Here is a 17583-nt window from a genome sequence, read left to right as displayed (position 1 = left end):
GCCCTGCTCTTTGCAGGGTGAGGTTCCAGCTGCAGTTCAGCACAGCATCCCTGAAGATTCAGCCCCTGTTTGCCCATCAGGGCTCTGCTGCTCACTGTGAGTGCAGAGCTCTGTGTTCCTCCCAGCACTAACTCCCAATTATGTGGTATTTGTTGGAAGAGAGGTATGAGATTAGTCTCCTCAGCAAACAGTAATCTTCCTAGTGGGCTGTAAATTGTAAATAATGATTCCTTCCTATTTTGGGCAGGGATACTAACCATCACCAGTTCATTGTGTGAAAACCTGCACGAGGCAGCCTTAGAGAGCACAGTGTTTATTGGGTTGGATTTACTCTTAATGAATGAGCCTGGACTGTTTCAGGGCTTTTGCTTGTCTAAATCCACTCTCCCTCTGACTCTTTTCCTCCTTGTTGGTTTTTTTTTCCCTCCTCCAGGACAATTATTCTGAGTGACGGCCCTTGCACACGCTTCTGAGTGGTTATCATGGGCTTCATTGCCTTCCTGAAGACCCAGTTCATAGTTCACCTCCTCATTGGGTTTGTCTTCGTTGTCAGTGGACTGATCATTAACTTCATCCAGCTATGCACCCTGCTGCTCTGGCCCCTCAACAAGCAGCTTTATCGCCGAGTCAACTGTCGCCTTGCCTATTCCCTCTGGAGCCGTGAGTATGCTGGGGTGGGATGGGAGAGGTTTGGCTTGCTTTTGCTTTGGTTAACCAGAAAAAAAAAAAAAATATATATATATATATGGACATGCATCTGTTTGCACATAGAGGTGAGAGAATGGTAAGTTAGATGTAGATTCTTTCAGAGCACGTAAAAAACAGTTTTTTGGGTTTTTTTTCTGGAATGCTGGGAATTCATACAGAAGTCAAGGGTCTGATGTGTATTGTCACTCTGTCATTCAAAAAAAGTGGGAAGTGAAGCTCCTCTGCACCTCCAATCTTATCTGGACTGATAGGAGTTCCTTGTGTCTCAATGCCTTTTTCATCCAGGACCAGCACCTGTGCTGAGGGACAGTGAGACTGGCTCAGGTCCTGAGCACATGAGCAATAATGGTCATGTAGGAGCCCAAGTTTATTGTGTGGGCTGCAGAGGCAGAGGTCTATCTTAAAGCATCTTGTGTAGATGTCTCTGCAGCTGAACTGTGACAAAGTTCAGAATCCCCTTACACCCTTCAGTGCCTGCTCTGAGGCCAGGGTCTCCTTTTGAGAGCAATTTGTTGGTGTTTCCTCTTCTGCCCATGGGCCAGCTCTGCACTGAGTGCAGCTTCTTTGTTCTCCTCTTCCAAACCTTCCTCCCTGTGAATGCCTCCTTCTTCTCCTCACAGAGCTTAATAGAGGGCTGGATTTCTGAAAATGTTTAGAGTGTTTAGAAGGCTCCTTAGCCCAAATGTCACCTTCTGTTTCAGCAGTGAATCATCTAATCACTTTCCATTCTCCATCCCCCCCAGTCTGCTCGGCCACTTACCTTAGTGCTCAGCTCAGCATCCAACTCCCACCTTTGGGTAAATGAGTCACCAGAATGAACACTGAAATTACAGTTCAGCAGTCCACTGACAGGCACCCACATTTTGTAAATCATCAATACGAAGTATCACCAACAAAAACTCTCTGAGGTGTCTGGTTCAGTCTGTTTCTAACCTTGTTGTCCCTGCCTTTACTGTGCTTTTTGTCCTGCCTACTGAGAAGCACAGGAGAGAGGAAATTAAATAGACTAGCAGGCATATTGTCAGAAAAAAAGGTATTGTCATAGAAGAGCTTAGTAGAAACTTCAAAATTAGTTTGATTGGATGAGAGTGGGGACATATAGGGCTTTTTATTTTTAATTTGCTTGTAAGAATTTCCTTGTGCTTTTAATAATCTAGAATCTGATCTCATGCTGTAAACTATTGCTACATTAATAGTTAGGTTTTTTCTGAGGATATGAGCTGCTTGTTCTGTAAGGCTTTAGGCTCAGCCCCTAGTTAGCATTGTGCATGAAACAATCACACTGTAAATGCTGCTGCCTTGTATCCTGTAAACGCTGAAATAACCCACACAAACACACACAAAGAGGTTTGGAGAAGCTGAGTAGATAATTGGGTTGTATGTAGGATAACCCCTAGTGTATAGCCTGTTACAAATTAACACATTGGGAAATTAGACTATGAAAATTAATGTAAATGTTATGTGGGATTGCAGAGAGCTGATGGCCTGTAATGGAAGAGCTGACAGAATATGCTCTTCAATTATGATTTATAGCAATTTAGATAAGCTGTGTAAATGCAGTGTTGCCATTCATAATGAGATATATTTCAGTATGGAGAAGTTGCAGGTTGGTGTTCTGCTTTGGATACTGCATTTTGCTCACTTTCTCCAAGCTGTTTGTGGTTTTAGGCTGAGGGTCTGCAAGAGAAGCTGCTCTGTCCATCTGGCAGAGGATCAGTGTGCAGGGAGGGATACACAGGTAATCCTGTATGTGGCTCTGTACTGACAACCAGGCTCTGTTCTTACTGTATCTCCTCTCAAATACACAAAGCCTGGCTTCCAAAGGGGAGTGAGAGAGGCTCTGTCCAATGTTCCTGACAGGCATTTGGGGAAGGAAGTCTCAGGCCCCAACATAAACCCATAAATTCGTGACAGGTAGTCTGTACTTGCAGCTCTCCCACGTCAGCTCCTTCCAGATGAATCACACCTTTGGAGAGTGCAGCGTGTTTGGGTTAGTCCAGTTGCAAAAATAACCACTCAAATGTTGGTGCTCTCAGCTGAGGGATGTGCTGTGCCCCTTGTTTTCTTTGTTTTGAGGGGTTTGTGAGGCTGTAAATGCACCTGCTTTGGTGTGTGGAGCCCAGCCACAGGGGGTGGCTGCAGCCAGGTGTTGCTGATTCCCTACAGGAGCTCTCCTGGGCAGTGCAAGCATTCCCATTCCTTCATTCAGAGGGATCTTCTTGCTGTAGCATTGGCAGGATGGGTGCCACACAAAGAAGCTGTAACCCACACACCAAGAAAAGGAAATGAGCCCACTCCTGGTTATAATTACATCATTTGTCAGCACACTTGTAAAGGACAATCTGTTTCCTCGTGTTAATCCTTGGGCTCGTCAACCCTCCTCTCTCAGTATGAACTCTGGCAAATCCTCCACTCTTTTAGGGAGAAAGGTGAAAGAAATGTTCTGCAGAAAGTCATCCACACTGACCTCTGCAGATTTTTTTTTTCTCTGATTTTGAAGAAGAAACGCACCCAGGTGATTATTATTTTTGTAAGAAAATGCAGCAGGTACACAGTCAGCTATGGAAAGGGACAATTGCTCAGAGTACCATGATGTGTTTGGTTCCACTGCTCCATTCTCCTGGCCATCTGCTTGGAAGGTGCTCTGGGAGCACTCTTGCTGTCCTCTTTCCCCTTTTACTGAGCCAGGATAACCAGAGAAAAGGAAGTGAGTGAACACAGAGCAGATGAGCAGAGTGAACACAAAGCTGGGAAGCAATGACAGAAACCTGCACCTGGTCTGAAAGAACAAGACAATCCTGCCTTTCCTCTGCCATATTTCTAGTTGATTTGGGTTAAAACAAAGTGCATAACTTTGTAGTGCCTCCAAATGAGCAAGTGCTGAAAGTGATACAGAGAAATAACCTGGTGGGTGAGTGGTCATGAGTGAAAAAAAATCCATTCTAGGTGAGCTCTGTGCCCTCAGCAGACCAGGGCTGGTTTTCCCCATTGCTCACCTAAATCCTGTGTTTGCCTTCTCTCTGATGGTGCAAGACTGGATCCCAGACTCTTGTTTAGCAGTGTGATTGATGACCTTGTCTGATCCCACTGATCAGGAGCTTTTGTGCAGGAAGATGCTGCCCTGTTTGGCAAAACCAGAATCTCCCAGTGGGAAGCTGAAAAACCTCCAGGCAGAGCTTGATAGAGGGAACAGAGGGGGAACCCTGCAGGTGTACTCATGTGAGAAGGGTTGGACTCTTTTTAACTGCTGTATTTGTGCAACCACATTTTTATTTCATCCCTGTCTCATTGAAATGAGAAAATACCAATGACTGTGGTTTGCAGGGAAGCAAATCTTCCTACTGGGAGGATGAACTATTCTCATACTTTTTATAGTTGTCCCATGATGCAAGCAATGCCTTCCATCTGCCTCGATGTACTGAAATGAGGGAAATAAGCTAACCATAGCAACTACAGTCAGTGCATGCTGAATTTAAGTAGAAGGGGGTTTTATGATGAAAAAAGGGGAGGTGGAAAATAAGAAAGGGTGAAAAAAATGTTCAGAGTGGAGTCAGAATTGCTGTGTTACTTTAAAGCTGGAGTACATGGAGGGAAAAGGGCTCATTCTTTTGCAGTAAAAGGAAGACACAATTTACCATTTTTGTCTTTTCCCAGGTATTTTGATAAATTAGCTCAATTCTCTGCTGTTTTTAACTCTGTGTTGATGATCATAATGCAGAACAATTAGAACCCTGTGTTGTAATATTAAAATCTATCACAGAAGATCTATGTCACTGCATCCCTGGAAAAGACCTTTATTGGTCTGTTTACCTCCATAAGGCTTGTTTCATGTGGAGCAAAAGCATTAGGCTGCATCTATACATAATTTGTACCCCACCTGGGAGGAACTGTGCTCATTTAGTGGAGCAATCAACAGCTCCACTGTCTGTTTTCAGGCATAAAAGTCTTTGGGCTTTTTTTCCAGTGGTCATGAAATTTTGCATTTGTAATTGCAATGCCCAGACATGCTGTTAAAAACTTGCTACATTATCCATAATGCATATGTGTGGTGCCTTAAATACTGCTTAGGGGTGGTAATGTGGTTTGGTCTGTACCCTTCCAAGCTTTTTTTTCCCCTCTGCTGGGTGGGTTTGGGAAGGGGACAGTGTCAGGGGAGGCTGGGCAGGGAATGGGGTTGAGGATGGAACTCCAAATGCTTTCTGTAAGGGGTACCCCTAACTCCCCTCTCCACCTTCACCATGTCTGCTAGAGTTGGTGATGCTGCTGGAATGGTGGTCAGGCACAGAGTGCACCCTGTTCTCAGACGAGGCCACGGTGAAAACCTTTGGGAAGGAGCATGTCATCATCATCCTCAACCACAACTTTGAGATCGACTTCCTGTGCGGCTGGACCATGACGGAGCGCTTCGGGGTGCTGGGGGTACGTGGGCCAGCAGCTCTCCCTCCTCTGCTCTCTCCAAAACCCATCTATAAACAGTTTATTTGCATTCTAGTTCCCAGATACACCTCCACCATCTTAGCTTTAATCTGTTTGACCTCGTTGCACAAATCAGCAAGTGACATTTTTGGATTGTCGCTTTTGTTTGTTTTTTTTTTTCTCCAAAGAGTTCCAAAGTTCTTGCTAAGAGAGAGCTGCTATATGTGCCCCTAATTGGCTGGACGTGGTACTTCCTTGAGATTGTTTTCTGCAAAAGGAAATGGGAAGAGGACAGAGATACAGTTATTGAGGGATTGAAACGTTTGTCTGATTATCCTGAATATATGTGGGTAAGTGTTGAGTCTCTCCTCTGCTGTTGGCTGCTAGGAGTGAAATGGTGACAGACTGGTGCCTGTGGCTTTGTGTGTCAGGAGAAGGTGTGCTTGCTCACTTCCAGGAGCTGTCACAGAAAAACCATGCTCTGTTTCAGGAGGTTTTGGGATATGCTGGTAGGAAACTGCTGTTGGAAGGGAAGTCATTTGGGAAGCAGCTCAGAAGCTTGATACTCACTGATAAATCAGTGATGCTAATGATATTATCCAGACTTAATTTTACCCATTAAAAGCCTGTATTTGCTTACTCCATCTGTATAACATCTTCTGAGGTAGGCTGAAAAGACTCATAAATAAAAATCCTTTTTGGAGAAGTGAGTGAATTTGACTGCACAGATCATGGATTTTGATAGAAAGTTTCTGTTAGTGTGTTCCTTGATCTGTGAAATTACAGGTTTCCCAAAAAGTCTCTGTGAGAACATATGGCAAGCTTATATCTGCTTCTGCAGTTATATTTTTTTTCCTTTTTATTTTGGCATTATTTAAAATCAAGGGTAGAAGATCTCTGTTTTATTGTGTGCAGTTCTGTTAGACTTCACTGCAGCAGCACAGTGGTGTAATCAACCCATTAACCTTCTTAGAGCTTCAAATGCAAAGGTTTTGATGAATTATCAGTTCTGCTTTTATAGCAGCACATGTAATGTACAATTATTTGGCTTATAAAACATTAAGAGGCTTTTTATGCATTTTAAGTTGATTTTCAGTGTTATCCAGCACAGCTTGTTAAAATGAATAGTGAAACATTAAGCCTTAACTAGAACATTGTGAATGCATTGTAATTTTCTGCCATTACAAAGATAGAAGAAGTAAGAATCTGGGGAATGTATTTTAAGCTACTTAATTGCTTGAATATATGGATATGAATTATATTGAATATATCTTCCTGATTAGTGTGGGGAAGAAAAGAAAAAACAGAAAAACCCTACCAATTAAAAAATCTCAAGACTGAACTTGAGCTTCAGATCTATACATTTTAATGATTCTACAACTGAAACCAAAGACTAGTCACTAGGGAAAACAATTTTAAAAATATAAGTGCAAAATGTAGTTAGCATTGATTATTTAAATCAAGACTTCATGCTTTGTAATTGAAATAATGATTAAAATTGACTTGAGCAGATCAATTTCCTAATTTCTGTGCATTCTAAATGCCACAATTAGGGCTGTCTTTTAGTCACCTTAATTTGGTACAAGTGTTGTTAAATGCAAAAATGATGGTAAATGAGTTGGGAGCTGGTGCTTATGCCTAATACTTGCTGAAGAGATGAGACAGTTGAAATGTGTGCACGTGTATGTTTATTTTGCACAAATTCTCAGTGTACTGCTGGACTTGTTTAGATATCTCAAGATCTCCTCGTGTGTTTTTTTGCTTTTGTCTGACACAGTTTCTGCTGTACTGTGAAGGAACTCGTTTCACAGAGACCAAGCACCGCATCAGCATGGAGGTAGCTGAGTCCAAGGGGTTGCCTAAACTGAAATACCACCTGCTGCCCAGAACCAAAGGTTTCACCACTGCTGTCCAGTGTCTCAGGGGAACAGGTACTGCCAGGCTTTGCAGCACTTGCAATGTGTCTTTAGCACACTCTGTGTAGCTGGGCATAGTCTGCTCTGTTGTTTATTACAATTAGTGAGCTGGCAGTAATGAGGATCTAGTGTGTCAGCTGGTAATTTGCAAATTGCCACAGAACTGTCAGATGCCAGTCTTAAAAAGTACTAAAAACCTTTTTGTGTTGCTTAGTTCATCAAGTCATCTGGTGTTTTAGAGAGCTGGGAGTGTCAGGGAGCTGGTGCAGATAAATGTGATGTGTAAACACAAAATAGTGAAGGACTCTGGTACATCATTAATGCAAGGCTTGCACAAGGCTCTGTTGCTATCTCAAGCAAGGATGCCAGAAGGTGCTTGCTAGAAGTGCTGTTGTAACAGCCCTGTTTTCTTTTTTCTTTTTTTTTTTTTTTTTTTAACAGTTTCAGCAGTGTATGATGTAACACTAAATTTCAGAGGAAACAAGAACCCGTCTTTATTAGGAATTCTTTATGGAAAGAAATATGAAGCAGATATGTGTGTAAGGTAAGCATATACTGATGGAGGTGAGCACTAAGGTACATACTTGGGCACATTGAGGTATATTCAGATTTTAGAGGGTAATTTCCTTTCCTACAGTCCATTTCTTCTTGTCCTTCAGCTTCAGTGGTCCCTTGTAGTAAATAGTCAAAACTCCTTTACATGCCAGTTTCTCTCCCTCACTCAACATGGCTTGATCAGCAGATTAGAAATTTAAAAATGCTGAAATTCTGACATTGTAGGAATGAGGTGGGACATTGCTCACACTCCTCACTGCTCCTTTTCCTCAAAGAGTAGCTGCTAGCACCTAACCCCATGCAGCAGGTACACGTTTGCATGCACACACCTCCCCCTTCTCTTTCTTGCTTTCTCTTTGCTGCCTTCTGCTTCAAAGGCTTCCTTGTGATCATAAACACTACCAACCCTGTTGAGTTTCTTCTTCTCCCTTTTATGTTTGGGCCTGAGACATGACCTGTTTATTCTTTCCACAGTTATTTGGACAGTTTGCTTCTGCTTCTTTGGGGGTTTCACCCACCCTTTGGAAAATATTGCTGTATTCTGGTGACGAGGCTAATGATTTTTTTTAAAAGTTAAAAAAACAACAAAAAAAAGCCTTTCTCCTTTCCTCCCTGGCCTTGGGTCTGTGTGTTGCTGCAACATCCACAACATTTTAGTCTCTCAGCTGAAAAGATGACTGTGGAGCTGTCCAGGGAAATGTGGAGTTGCTCATTTGCAAGGGGTTTCATTTTCTCTATTTACACTTGCCAAACATATTCTTGATGAGGAAAGTGAGCAGACAATTTGCCAGCCAGCAAAACAGCTGGTCAGGCAATTCCACCTGTAATTCCACACTGATAGCAGGTGCATGTGGAATATCTGTCTGGATCTGAGGTGCACATGCATGGATGCACATCTGTATAATCATTAATTATATACTGAACTGTGGCAGCCTTCAGTTAAATATCCTTTTTTTTTCTAACAGAGGTGCAATTTTATTGCATTTCTTGGAGGATTAATGAAGAGAAGAAGAGAAATGTAGTTTACAATAGCATTAGATGAGGTTTGGGTTTGTAAAATTCTGTTGAGGATTATGTTGCCAGGTAAAATTACTAACTATGCCCTACAATAATAGATAATTTATATTATTACATAATTTTGATTTAAAATGTGGATGGAATGAATATTCTCAAGGTGCTTTTCTACACTTTTTCTCTGTTGTGGGGAAGTAACTATGAGAGTAAGACTATTTTTACAGATTTTTTTTTGAAAATGGAACATGTCCTTATTGTTCCAGGAGATTTATTGTAGCTCAGAGAAGGGAGGCACATAAGCTCTCTTGTTCTTTGTGTGTGCAGACGTAGTTACCTGTGCAGAGGTAAGCAGCTTAGCTCTGCAGTGGATCCAGTCTTTATCCCCACTGTCTCCAGAGGAAATAATTAGGAATTCACCAAAAGTTATTGCTGTGACTCCCCTCTAGTGGTGACAGCAACAGCACAGCAGCTCCACCAGAAAGCTTTCAGCAAATGACTTTTCACTGAGCTTTTATTGAGCATCATTTATATGAATTGAGCAGTTTATCTTGTTAGAGCTCATGTAAGTAAATCTGCCAGATCTGGTGTTTAGTTGGCTGATGGGATGCAGAAATCATTAGAAATGTGTTGGAGCATATTCACAGAATCACAGAGGGGTTTGAGCTGGGTCTCAGAAAATGAAAGGATGCAGGGGAATGCATGGTTGGCTCAGGCAAGGCTCCTGTTCTCAGGGAGGGCAGGGCAGGGCTGACATGGCCATAATTGCCACACACCCCCAGAACTGCCCCCTCATCTCTGGGACTGCAGGGGCAGAGGGGCAACATTTTCCTTAGAGATGGTATAAAGTGCATGTTTAGCCTCTCCCATTTCTTCCAAAATAGGGTTTTCACTACCTTTGTACAAAATGTAACAGTTACCCTTGGCTTTTCCACTTGCTTGTCTTTTCCCAGCTCGTCAGTCTGAGCTCACTGGGGATTAGCCAGTGGTGGATCTGGTGAAGGAGGAACAGTGATTGAATGGGAAATGCTTATTTTACTGATGTGCTCTGAAACTGACAGGAGCTTGTACACTATATTTTGTCTGAAATAGTACCCAATTCCCAACCTAAAACCTCAGATTCTTAAGTCCCAGTTCTCTGTGTTTAAGACCTCTGCCATCAGTGACAGTATTGCCTGTTATTTTATACCCTTTAGTGAGTGGAAGTCTTCCCTAGTAGAGGGATAAAATCAGATACCTGGATTTTCCCTTCATTCTTTTTTTTTTTTTTGTTTTCCTTCTTTCCATTTTTTAATCTCTCTACTAAACCAGGAGATTTCCTCTGGAAGATATCCCTCAAGATGAAAAGGAAGCTGCAAACTGGCTTCATAAGCTTTACCAGGAAAAGGTAAACAGCTTTGCTTTCTTTTCTTTTGGGACTTGCACAGGGGAGTGCATTAAGGCAGTGAGTAATACTCACTCTTGCCCTGGATGGAGAGGATATTATGAATAACTAGGCAGCCATCCCTCAAAGTGCTGGCAGGAGCAGGGCAGAGGAGCCCCTTTGGCAGCAGAGGGCTCAAATTGCCAGGAAACAGTGGAATTCAGAGATTTGCCTGAGATGTGGAAGACTAATAGCAATCCACTGTCTTTTTACATTTTTCAGTGCTTGGATCTCTGTCCTTCATTTCTAAAAGCTCCATTTTCCCTGTGGGTGTTTTTAGGCACTTGAGAAGAGTGATAACTGTCTGTCAGGGACAGCCAGTCCTGGCTTTCAGCTGCAATTGTTCTTTGCTTTCATTTTTCTCCCACTGTCACTTTCCTTCTGCCTCCTGGTAATATTCTGCAGTTGTGTGTGACATGGGACAGACAGTCCCTGGGATCTGCTACCAAAAACTGACAGAGCACATGCCCACTGTGCCTTCAGATGTCTCAGAGCTTTTCCTTGTGTCATTTCTTTTTCTAACCTTAGATGGTTATTTTCTCAACCAGAGATTTAACACTTCTGTGGGGAGTAGGAGAGAGCTGTAATTGTTGTCCAGCCCTGAGTGGTGGATTATTGAACTTGAAAAGTGTATTTTGATTTCTGTGTTGCTTATCCTTGTGGGAAGATAGCAGAGCACAGAGAGTTTAGGTATCCTGGGCTTTCCCAGCTATAAGATCTGTGCTGCAGCATTGCCAGGCTTATGCTCAGCCTCTAGGTAGGCAGCAAATTGTTTTGAGTTTCATTATATTTATTTCAACCTAATTTGAATATCTGAACTCTGATTCAGTTAAGGAGAGAGGTAATCTTACAAAGAGCAGTAGTTCTTCTTCCCCCACTTTCCCTTAGCAGGTCTGTAGAACCAAAGAGTCTTTGAGGTTGAAAAAGGTTCTAAGAGCATAGAGTCCACCTGTCAACCCAGCAGCACCATGTTCACCACTAAACCATGTCCTCTAGTGCCAAATCCATATGGGTTTTTTTAACTTCCAGGGATGATGACTCCACCAGTTCCTGACAGTCTTACTGCCTGACAACCCTGAAATTTTTTTTTCCTAATGTCCAATCTGACCCTCCCCTGGTGCAATGTGACACCATTTCCTCTCATCCCTGCTGATGTTGGCTGTACCTCTGTTCAACTGTGTTGTGAGATGTTGACAGGGAGTTATTACACATGTTGATTTTACAGTGTTAGCAGCACTTTGCAACTGGAATCCTCTCATTCCATTTATTACAATGACTTTGTAAGGGAAATCCTCTTCCTGCACAGAGGATGTGTCCTCAAAAGGCTGCTATTGGCAGGGAATGCCTTGCACTTCTCAGCCCTTTGTAAGAGAAATTTAAAAAACAAATAAAAACAAGAATTAATCAGACTTGAGCCATCCTTGGTAATGGCTTGGAAACTTTAAGGGACAATTTTACAGCCTGAGGGAAGGTGGTGGGCTGTGTCCAGGATTGCACCTCTGCAGGCTCAGCCTGGGATGCAGTGGCTCAGTGGCAGGGCTGGGATTTGGGCTGCTGTGGTGCTGTCTCTGCTCTCAGCTCATGCCTTACCCTCCCCTCCTGGCTCTCCATACAGCATTTTTCTGCTGAGCTTTGCTGAATCATGCTGGCCTTTCTGGAAGTAAAAACGGGAAGGAAAAGCACCCAGCTAAGAGGGCTGGCAGTGTCTGAACTGGTCTGTGGCCTGAAGCTGCCCTAAATTCCTAAGCAATTAACAGGCAAGATGAAGGTATATGGTAGTGGAGAGGATGATCAGGTTTCAGTTTGTGATGGTGCCAAAACTGCCTTCAAAAGGCTTAAAGATCACTTGGATGGTCAACAGAAAGAAATGCCCAGACAAGTGACAGCAGATGGAATTGGATGCTGTGCACTGTTGTGAGTTTGTACCACAGATACTGTCTTGGAGCTGACTAATCTTGGGCTATTTGCTGCAAACATTATGAACCTGTTTTCTTTCTCTTTCCCCCAGGATGCTTTGCAAGAGATGTATAATCAGGAAGGTATATTTCCTGGCAAGCAGTTTAAACCTCCTAGGAGACCATGGACTCTCCTAAATTTTCTTTTTTGGGCCACAGTTCTCCTCTCTCCTCTCTTCACATTTGGCTTTGGAGTATTTGCAAGTGGATCACCTCTCCTTATCCTTGCATTCCTGGGACTTGTAGGAGCAGGTAATAAAAGCAGAGAAGATGCTAATCCCACACACAACAGGATCCTTTGTTTCCAATAAGTTGTGTGTATTAATTAACAAGAACGGGGCTTGAAGGAAAAGCTTTGGAGCTCACTTATTAGTCTTTCTATTGTACAGCATTTTTATTGTTTCCAAAGCTTTAATCTGGGCAAATTTGGTTTCTTATCTTAAGCAAAAACTGTAGTACTAGCAGGGGAGTCTTGTAGCCCATTATTATGGTGCCTGAAGGAAAAAATACTTTTACTGGACAACTTATCTGTGAATTTTAAAAACAAACAAACAAAACCACCACCACAAACAAAAAATACATAAATACCACCAAATTTCCCCCCACCTCCACAACAAAAAACCCCTAACAATAAAAGTAGGGAAAGTAGAGGGAGGGTTCATGCTACATGTCCTGTTAACGAAGAGAGCAGTAATTATATTTTTAAATCTGCATTTTCCCTCTATTTAAGTGTCATTTGACCTGTGATCCCTGTGCAGCCTTGTACAGCACACTGGTGGTCAGTGCTGACTTGGGGATTGGGTTAACTCATGTGGGTTCTGCTTGTGTGTTAACATGTAACTTCCTAGATGCTTGGACTGGTTTTAACATGCCTCTCATTTCTCTGTTATATTTTAAAGCTTCCTTTGGAGTTCGTAGACTGATAGGAGTAACTGAAATAGAAAAAGGCTCCAGCTATGGCAACCAGGAATTCAAGAAAAAGGAATAACTGACAGCTGCAGTTCAGCACATATAACCAGACTATGGTATCTGATTAACTTCAGTTAAAAAACAACAACAAACACTTAGAAACTATCTTTTTCTTAATAACTGATGACTAATATTAATGAATAAAACTTGAGCCAAGAATGAAGAAGCTGGAGGCATCGGCTGAAGAGAATGCACCAACCTTCTGCCTCTTCAAGGATTACTGTAGTCAAGCTGTGGGAGAAAATCTGGGATGGGGTGGAAGAAGAAACTAATTTTTCTTGCTTTGTTGGGGGATTGGGGTGGGGGAGAACAGAGGGCACTGGCCATGGCCACGTGTATCTTCAGATGACTGAAAACACTGGTTTCTGTCAAGAGCACTACACTCACTTTTACAACAGGAGCCATTGAATGTTTCCTCTTGCTAAAGCCAACATAATGTTTATTGATTTTCAACTTCTCTTACTAATGAGCCAGGAAAAACACCCTCCTTAAATGAATTGACAGGTGTTCCTTGGGTTAGAGTCTTTTTGGCTGTGTTGTCATAGCTACAGATGAAATCCTGTTTGTATGTTACACTGACATTTCTTATTTTCAGGCAACATCTTAAGACTTTTGTAATGCAGGAGAATGGACAGTGCAGTTTGGAAGCAGCATGCCCAAACTCCATCACATCCCATAGATGTCCAATCCATCAGCACATCCCATAGAACAGATCCAGTAGGAGAAAATTCTCATCCTATCTCCTGCTAACTGCTCAAGGCTGTTTAATTTCAAAATATTACATCAGTCTTGAGTGCTATTTGCCCTGTGTCACATCAAACATGTTCCATAATTTTTAATCTGTTTGGGCTTGTTTGCAGTTGCTTGAATTAGTGGTTGACTGTGGGATTTAGAGTTGTGCAAAGAAGGAAATTTTTTCAATTCTCCTTCAATTTCTGTTCACATCTCTCATTACCAAAGTCCAGTTCAGCCAACCTCTCTCAGTAAACTGGGAGGCAGCACTAGAAATCAGCACAATAGTTTTCAAAATGTGAAAAGGAGAAGTCTGTAGCAGTCAGATTTTGAATGCTGACATCTCTTGAACTTCTAATGAGGGTTTGGACATGGATTCAGATGGGGCCAGGACCTTACCCTGTGTGTGTCAGGATAGGTGTGCTGCTCTTTTGACTTGGTCACGCTTTAGATGTTCATGTGAAGTTTTTTGCAAGGTGAGCTGTGCTGTTAAAGCATTAGAAAGAGTATAAGGTCTCTTCAGGGATTTTAAGTATCTTTAGTTTTGCTTGTTGACATTTTAGTCTTTTTCACTGAAAATTAGAGCTCAGAATCATGTCTGTACCTTTCTCTTTTTTTCTCCTTTCTTTTTCTTCCTTTTCTTTCCATTTTTACAAACGCACATTCAGAGATTTCTGTAGGTTGCTGCTGTATGCATAGCTGGAGAATCATTTGCAAACAGATGGTACCTATACCTGTATGTTCAAGTCTGAAGGTCACAGTCTGTGTTTGGCTGCTGGCAGTAGTGGGTGAAATGAGTTGCAGATCTGCAGCTGAGGGCAGAAGCTCACCCTCAGGGTCTGTATCTTTAACCCAACTGCCACTAGAATATTTATCTCACTTTTGTAAAGAGCAGATTTTATCAAAGCACCGGTTGTTGTTTTCATCTTTGCTTCAGTAATCAAGATAAGAGTTATATTTTACCTTCTTCCTGAATTTGCTCTTAACTGTTGGAATGTAACCTCTTCTCCCGCAGGTTTTTCTGTTTTCAAACACTGGAAGAGCAATTTTGTAACTTAGAAAAATATTTTACTTGGGGTCATTAATCACTTGTTCTGTCATGCACTTGATTTTTATTTGTGGTCTTTTCAACAAGAGCATTTGAAGGATGACCTGAGTTCTGTCTGTCTCCTGTTAGACTCCACCTTGCTGAATCCTTGTACCCAGACCCCCAATGCTAGTGTGTCACCTTTGTCCCCTCAATAAATCTTCCCTAAGAGAGGGGCTGCAAATCTGTTGCAAATGCTAGTGGAATTTGAAATATCCTTTGGGAACTGAGGAGAGCAGAGCCTAGCCATAACTCTGTTTTCCTTTCTGGATGTTTTTGTACTTTGTCTTCAAATACAGTCAAAATACAGACATCCAAATGCTCATAAAGTTAATTCTGGATTTTCCCTGTTTTTAACCAGAGGACTGAGAACAGTGGGGAGGGTTCTTTCTTTTTTTTTCTTTTTTTTTTTTTTCCTTAAGTAATTCAGTAATGGGTATAATTCTTGCTTCCTAGAAAGGTGTTTTAAATGCTGTATACTTGCTTCCTGAAGATGATATTGAGTATATATAAATTGTACTGGCTTAGCAGAAGAGGCTTGCAAAGCAGGCTGACCATTGACTATGTTTTATACTTACATTTTGAGCAGTATATTAATGGGCATGACAAGAATTTCACAAGATAAATCCCTTCTTAATGCTGAGAAGAGGGGAGCTACTTAGAGGAGAAAGGAATTAATAGCCTTTCTCTTTACAGGATCCTTTTCTCCTCTTAGTGCATGTAACTCCCTATTCAGGATCATGGGATTAGTGCATGTACATCAAGGGGAGAATAATCAACATGTCATATTTTCTTATCATAACTTATTGGTCATGCTTTCTTTTTGAAAATACAATAAATACATCATCAGATACTTAAATTTTGCTCTTCTAAACAGACATATCAGCAACCACTTGAAAAACTGAAACATACAGCAGTGCACAAAAACAGTCCAAAACCAACACAAATCTCTTCATTGTGGATTTTCTCAAATAGGGGTTTTTATACACGCGCACGCACACGTACACAGAGTATGTATAAATTACAGTGACTGGAAATAGCTGAAGTTGATGTTACTAATGAAGATTAGCAGGTGGATTGGATTGGAAAAGTGAACATAGATTTTATATCTTATTTTCTTCTGGTTTAATAGAGCATAGCTTGTATATTTGACTACCAAGCCCTTTAAGAGCAATAATAAACAAAAATATATCATGTTTTTCGTCTTTTGCTTTTCAACCGTGCTAGGTTTAATAAACTTACAGCTATGGGAGTGTTTTTTCTCTCCACCTTTCAGAATTTTCATTTGTTGCTTATTTGTTTGGAGTGAATAGAGTTTTCCAGTATAGACTTGCAAGCTGACTGCCATGGAGTTCAGCATTGACTCAGAAGAGGAATCTCAGACTAATGTGGACAGATGATAGCTGTGTGCTCTTGGCCTTGGCAGCACTTGTCATTGTCACCAACAGCAATGCTGCTGCTCTCCCAAGTGGGATTTGCAGTCCCAAAGTTGACCTACTCTGGGAACCTGGGGAAAGAGCTCGGGGACTGCTGGCCAAGTGGCATCTCTGAGTTAGGAAGGCACAAAGAGCTGATGCTGAAGAAGGATGTGGTATCCAGAGGCCTTGGCTCAGTAGGATTACAGTTCTCTCTTGCTCACTGTGGGCTGAATGTTCTCTTGCAATTGACTTTGCATCACTGAGCAAAATATCTCTCTCCTGCACAAAGAGCATGGGCAATGTTCCTTTGTTCTGCTTTAAGGGCTCTACATTTAATTGCTGACCAATGAATCTGACTGCTGCCTGTGTCCTAATTGCCTGGTATTCACAGGAAAAGTGAGTGTGTCTGCTCACTTCCACGTGGTACCTCTTGTCTCCATCACTGATGTCTGTATATTTGCTCACCTGTATCTTCTGCAGATGGCTTGGTTCCAACCTCAGCAGGAAATTGGAACTTTCCAGTTCAACCAGTCCTACAGCAGTTGTCTCACATGGCTGGGGTTTTCTCTTCCTGAATTTTGGAGCTGGTTGAAGAGCCCTAGGTCTGAAGTGACAGGGTTGTGTTTGTGTTATGTGATAACACAACTTTGCTGCTTCAAAGCAAAACTTTTAGCAGGGAAGACCTTCCCAGGCCTGTCCACCCAGGCCCTCCCTACCTGGCAACAGGTCCCTCTGGTGAAAGGGAGTTGGGACAAGGTTTTTACTAAGAGTTGGAATAATGGGAAAGCAAGGGAGTCACTGTCCATCAGATATTTGCTGAAAGTACTGTTTCTGTCTTGGGACTACCCCAAAACCTGGTTTTGCTTCATGTACCTTCTGAAGAAATGTGGAGTTGGAGGCTTTTAATAATGCTGACTTCATGCTACACAGAGTGTTTCAGATTGGAGGCAGACAATCTGATGTACTTTGGCATCTTGGAGAAGTATTTGCTAAGAAGTCTAAAGCCAGGCTTGGGCAGACCTCACCCAAATGTTTCATGCAGATGCTGGAGGCCAACACAGATCAGAGTGAAGAATCCATTCCTTGATCTCCTTTGAAGATGGGATGCAGCAGAATAGCTCACAGCATCTCCTGGATGCCATGGTGTGAAGTTCTGATTCCCAGCAGACAACTGCTGCAAGTTTTGCTGCGTGCCTGCACCAAGAAGCTCATCCCTGTGATGGGAATGCAGAATTTGTACTCCCACCCAGTGTGTCACAGCTGCTTGTTCCTGTATTCCTGAATTTTCTGATCATACCAGGCAGCTCCAGAGCTGCTGGAGTAGAGTGGAGCTGGGGTTTGAAGCAGGTGACAGCAGTGCTGGGAGCTGTGAGGACAAGGAACACTGTAAGGT

General features: G+C 42.2%; 1 protein-coding gene across 4 annotated transcripts in view; it reads left to right on the top strand.

Annotated features, from left to right (window-relative positions):
• AGPAT3 (1-acylglycerol-3-phosphate O-acyltransferase 3) overlaps positions 1–15968 on the top strand; it is an 84638-nt gene extending 68670 nt beyond the window's left edge. For all 4 annotated transcript variants that reach the window (XM_079307528.1, XM_079307530.1, XM_079307531.1 and 1 more), the window contains 8 exons: positions 434–660; positions 4958–5127; positions 5313–5474; positions 6902–7055; positions 7482–7584; positions 9918–9993; positions 12038–12236; positions 12884–15968. In XM_079307528.1, coding sequence (XP_079163654.1) covers positions 483–660; positions 4958–5127; positions 5313–5474; positions 6902–7055; positions 7482–7584; positions 9918–9993; positions 12038–12236; positions 12884–12972 — 1131 coding nt within the window. In that variant the 5' untranslated portion in view covers positions 434–482 and the 3' untranslated portion in view covers positions 12973–15968. The remainder of the gene's footprint in view (positions 1–433; positions 661–4957; positions 5128–5312; positions 5475–6901; positions 7056–7481; positions 7585–9917; positions 9994–12037; positions 12237–12883) is intronic.
• Positions 15969–17583: the final 1615 nt, after the last annotated feature.

This window comes from Erithacus rubecula (assembly GCF_903797595.1).
Source record: "Erithacus rubecula genome assembly, chromosome: 1".
Classification (NCBI taxonomy): domain Eukaryota; kingdom Metazoa; phylum Chordata; class Aves; order Passeriformes; family Muscicapidae; genus Erithacus; species Erithacus rubecula.
This window is presented reverse-complemented; position numbering and strand designations above follow the sequence as displayed.